A 4,761-nucleotide genomic window follows, 5' to 3' on the forward strand; every position below is an offset into this window, starting at 1 on the left:
GTTTACTTTGTGACTCTCACGCCTGTACATGTCATGTTCAGTTCACCCCGCCCTGTCTCGTTATGATTATCAGTGTCACCTGTGTTCCCCGTGTGTTCCCACTTTCCTCGTTAACCCTCTGTGTATTTCTGTCTGCGTCTCCCTCTGTTCGGCGTGACGTCGTCCCTCATGCTGTGTGTGGATCTCCCTGTGTCTAGCTGTAAGTTCTTAGTTTGTGGCTTCCCAGTGTAGTTTAGTTTGTATGTTTGTTCTACCGGCAAATAAAGCTGTGTTTTGAGTTCATTCCCTCGAGTCTGTGAGTCCTGCATTTTGGGTCCAACTCCCGCCTGCCGCACAGCGATTCATGACAGTACGACGTCACCAGATATGGACCCAGCAGCACTCGAACATGAGGGGAAGGAATTTCGCCGTGCTGTGGAAACCAAACTACAGCGTTTAATCTCTGGTCTTCCCTGGCTACTCAGTGCGCTCCACCCACTCGAACAGGATTTAATCCAAAATGAGCTCCACTTTCATCCCCCAGCTGCTACTGCCCACCTGCCTGAAGGGCCGGATGTGGAGCCGCTCGGCCCGTCAGAGCCATCATCTAAAAAGAAACGACGACCACGCCGCCAGCGCGCCACCCCACAGCCGGACATTCAGACTTGTACATCGCCGGCTGTGGTGAGTAAGGACTCTTTTTTTGTGTCGAACCGTGGAACTATTCGTTCAGGGGCTGTGTTTTGTGCTACGGACGGTAATGTGAACAGTTTATCAGCTGCCCAGCCTCCTGAAGCTCTCTTAGCTGCCCAGCTACAAGCTGCGTCTCCTGTGTCCCCGCTAGCACAGCCATTAACTCCACCACACGCTCCATTTTCACCTCTACCATCGCTTCAGTCATCAGTTCGGTCTGCCACTCAGTCGCCCTTAGTTCCGTCATCCACACTACCACCTGTTTCCCTTCCACCACCACCATCACTACACCCAGCCATTCAGGCTGCTACTCAGTCAGACATTCAACCCATAGCCCTGCCGTTAATATGCTCTGTAGCTGAGCCACTAGCCGCCCGACCCGCAGCCACTTCAGCCACTCCTCCACCCGTCACACCTCCACTACAACCATCACTGCAGTCTCTAGCGCAGTCTCCTGCAGCTCTGCTTTCCCCAGTGCAGTCTCCAGTGTCCCCAGTGCAGTCTCCAGTGTCCCCAGTGCAGTCTCCAGTGTCCCCAGTGCAGCCTCCTGCAGCCCTGCTTTCCCCAGTGCAGTCTCCAGTGTCCCAAGTGCAGCCTCCTTTAGCACAGTCACCCACTCAACCACCAGCACCACAACCGTCACTACCTCTAGTTCATTCCCCTGTGAAGTCATTAACTCCACCACCTACTCCACTCTCACCACCACCGTTACTACAGACATCAGTTCAGTCCCCTGTGCAGTCATTTACTTCTCCACCGTTAGCAGCTCAGGTCCCCGTGTGTCCAGCAGCTCAGGTCCCCGTGTGTCCAGCAGCTCAGGTCCCCGTGTGTCCAGCAGCTCAGGTCCCCGTGTGTCCAGCAGCTCAGCTCGCACCTGAACCTTTGGCCCAGTTCCCCGTAGCAGTGCAGTTTTCTAGCCAGCTTAACGTTGAGCCCGGGGTCCCAATTCTCTCTGGCTCTACATCGGCTCCTGCTGGAAGCTCGGATGAGCTCATCCAGCACTCCGCGGCTCCCGTGCCGCCATCTACCTCGTCCGCTGGGGGTTCCAGTGAGCCCAGCCAGCACCTCCTCGTCTCCGCTGGAGGGTCCGAGGGGCCCGTTCAGCCTCCTGTCTCCGCTGGAGGGTCCGAGGGGCCCGTTCAGCCACCTGTCTCCGCTGGAGGGTCCGAGGGGCCCATCCAGCCTCACGCCTCGTCAGCTGGAGGGTCCGAGGGGCCCGTTCAGCCTCCTGTCTCCGCTGGAGGGTCCGAGGGGCCCGTTCAGCCTCACGCCTCGTCAGCTGGAGGGTCCGAGGGGCCCGTTCAGCCTCCTGTCTCCGCTGGAGGGTCCGAGGGGCCCGTTCAGCCTCACGCCTCGTCAGCTGGAGGGTCCGAGGGGCCCGTTCAGCCTCCTGTCTCCGCTGGAGGGTCCGAGGGGCCCGTTCAGCCTCACGCCTCGTCAGCTGGAGGGTCCGAGGGGCCCGTTCAGCCTCCTGTCTCCGCTGGAGGGTCCGAGGGGCCCGTTCAGCCTCACGCCGCATCAGCTGGAGGGCCCGAGGAGCCTGTCCAGCTGCCACCTGCGACCGCCTCGTCGTCGCCTGGTCCGGCTGCATCCGAGTCTTCGTCATCGCCTGGTCCGGCTGCTTCCGCCTGTGCTTCTGCTACGCCTGGTCCAGCCTCTGCCTGTGCTTCTGTTACGCCTGGGCCGGCCTCTGCCTGTGCTTCTGCTACGCCTGGGCCGGCCTCTGCCTGTGCTTCTGCTACGCCTGGGCCAGACTCTGCCTCTGCTTCTGCTACGCCTGGTCCGGTCTCAGCCTCTGCTTCTGGTCCAGCTTTGGCTTCTGCTTCTGCTCCGCCTGGCCCAGCTTCGGCTTCAGCCTGTGCTCCCCCTGGTCCAGCCTCAGCCTCTGCAGCTCCGCCTGGTCCAGCCTCAGCCTCTGCAGCTCCGCCTGGTCCAGCCTCAGCCTCTGCAACCTCGTCTGGTCCGGCCTCCGAGTCTTCGTCCTCGTCTGGTCCGGCCTCCGAGTCTTCGTCCTCGTCTGGTCCGGCCTCCGAGTCTTCGTCCTCGTCTGGTCCGGCCTCCGAGTCTTCGTCCTCGTCTGGTCCAGCCTCCGAGTCTTCGTCCTCGTCTGGTCCAGCCTCAGCCTGTGCTCCGCCTGGTCCGGCCCCCGCATCGCCACCGTCTGGTCCTGCCTCGTCTGGTCCTGCCTCGACTGGTCCTGTGCCCACCAGGCCATGGCCAGCACGCCTGAGACTGGAGGGCCGCCAGCCTTCCGCGCGGTCGGCCCCCTGAACTGCTCCGTCGTCTCCTTCGCCGCCGCCGCTGCCTTCCGCGCGGTCGGCCCCCTGAACTGCTCCGTCGTCTCCTTCGTCGCCGCCGTTGCCTTGGGCACGGCCGGCCTCCGGACCAGCTCTGTCACCTGTGCCACCCACCTGGTCGGCCCCCCGACCGTGTGACCCGTGAACTCTTGTGCCTGTGGGCTCTGGGTCGGCCCCCTGAACTTTATTTGGACTGTGGTCATGTGCTCCTGTGTCTTCTGTTGTTTGTTTTTGTTTCCCGTTCTGGCTCAAAATTTCTTGTGTGACGATATATTACTGTTTGCCCGGGAATTCTATTCAACCTTTCCCGTCACTGAGAAGAGCAGAGGGCAGGTTCAAGTTGCAGGAATTTGATGTTTGATGACTGGTTGACAGTCTCTAATCAAATCTTCCATAATATCTATGTGCAGTAATGGTGGCAACATCAAATGAACAGTAAAATCTTATAGAAGAACAAAACCAAATTGTTTTACAATCTAAATACAGAGGTATGGGATAAATCTGTCACTCCAGGTTGAAATAGTTTGTGGGGAAATGTGTATGTGCACAAGTTTGTAATGTGTTCAATGCATTTCCCCTCGCAGGGCATCAAATACCGCAGTTCTGTCAAAGCTGCTTGTGTCTCTGAGATACGCATAGGATGTCCTTTGGTGCTGTGATGCACCAGCTGAGGCAAAAATTAGATGCCGAGAGCAAATGCTTCAACTACATATAGAAGTACTTCATGTATTCATTTTTTCTTTTATCCGTATGTCACGAGCCGGGATTGAGACACAGCTGAAATGCTGATGAATTATCTGTTGAACAAGTTTGGAATATAGATAGAGCTTCAAAAACGGATGAGAAGCATTTGATCTCGAGTTCTAGCTGAAGTACTCACTTTTAAGGCAGCAGAACAGTCATGAAAGATCAATAAACTCACCTTAATTCCTTGAAATATTATGAAATCATGATGAAATTACATTTTTCTTTATTTGCCGGATTCTCAGTCATCCCACATTATCTCACACTCACAGAGCATTTGAAGTTTTTTAATCAGTATTCATCAAAGGACCGCATCACCCTGCCAAGTACCGAAGGTAAGGTTTTTACAGCCAGGCATGCACCGTGGCTCACAGGAGGGTAGAAGTGGAGGGAGTAAAAGCAATGGCTCAGTGCCAGTTTAGCAAGTGCTTCAGGCTATGTCCTGTATTAGAGCAATCATGATATTTGGTGATTTTAAAAATCAGATATAGCAACTGATTTTTTTTCCCTCTCAGACACACGAAAATAACATATTTGCATGTAGTGATTTATTAACTCTTCTACATGTTGCCTGATGTTGTTGTTTGTGACGCTCTAAAAATGTGCGTTCCCAACAGGTAAGTTAAGTGCCCTGCAGTGGATAATCTATGCAACAATAACACATAACAAAGATGAAAGCTGTTTCTTCCATCTCTTCTTTACTTTTTAACTTTTCATTTATGGGTGTTTACAAATAGATTTGGATAAAGTTACTATCAGCTGATAATATCGGCCCACTGATAAATCTGCCTGATGTCCAGGATCCACACAACTCTACGGTGTCTTAGCATCGTTAAAACAACCACATTTTGGAAGGATGGGACGTGTTTTGGTTTTAAAACAGTTGGGTTTGTGAAGACAGTTTTGGCGACAATATCGCAGACACACTTGTTCACTTCCCCATGGGGTCTTTGTTGTCAGATCGAGCAAAGAAATCTGTGCACTTACTTTCCACCACTGCTGTTCTTCCTGTAGTATTTTCTCCTGATAAGCAACCAACACTCTGCTT

The 4,761-nt window shown here is 54.3% G+C and overlaps 1 protein-coding gene across 1 annotated transcript; it reads left to right on the top strand.

Moving 5' to 3' along the window:
• Positions 1-366: 366 nt before the first annotated feature.
• Positions 367-2,902, top strand: LOC146555018 (uncharacterized). The gene is made up of 3 exons (XM_085252807.1): positions 367-1,158; positions 1,246-2,106; positions 2,753-2,902. Exons 1-3 carry the CDS (start codon positions 367-369, stop codon positions 2,900-2,902), a joined length of 1,803 nt encoding a protein of 600 aa, XP_085108933.1.
• The last annotated feature ends 1,859 nt before the right edge of the window (positions 2,903-4,761 follow it).

This window comes from Mchenga conophoros, linkage group LG17 (assembly GCF_057382185.1).
Source record: "Mchenga conophoros isolate Kocher_MC1m ecotype Shallow Benthic linkage group LG17, M_conophoros_male_GT1.1, whole genome shotgun sequence".
NCBI classification, from domain to species: domain Eukaryota; kingdom Metazoa; phylum Chordata; class Actinopteri; order Cichliformes; family Cichlidae; genus Mchenga; species Mchenga conophoros.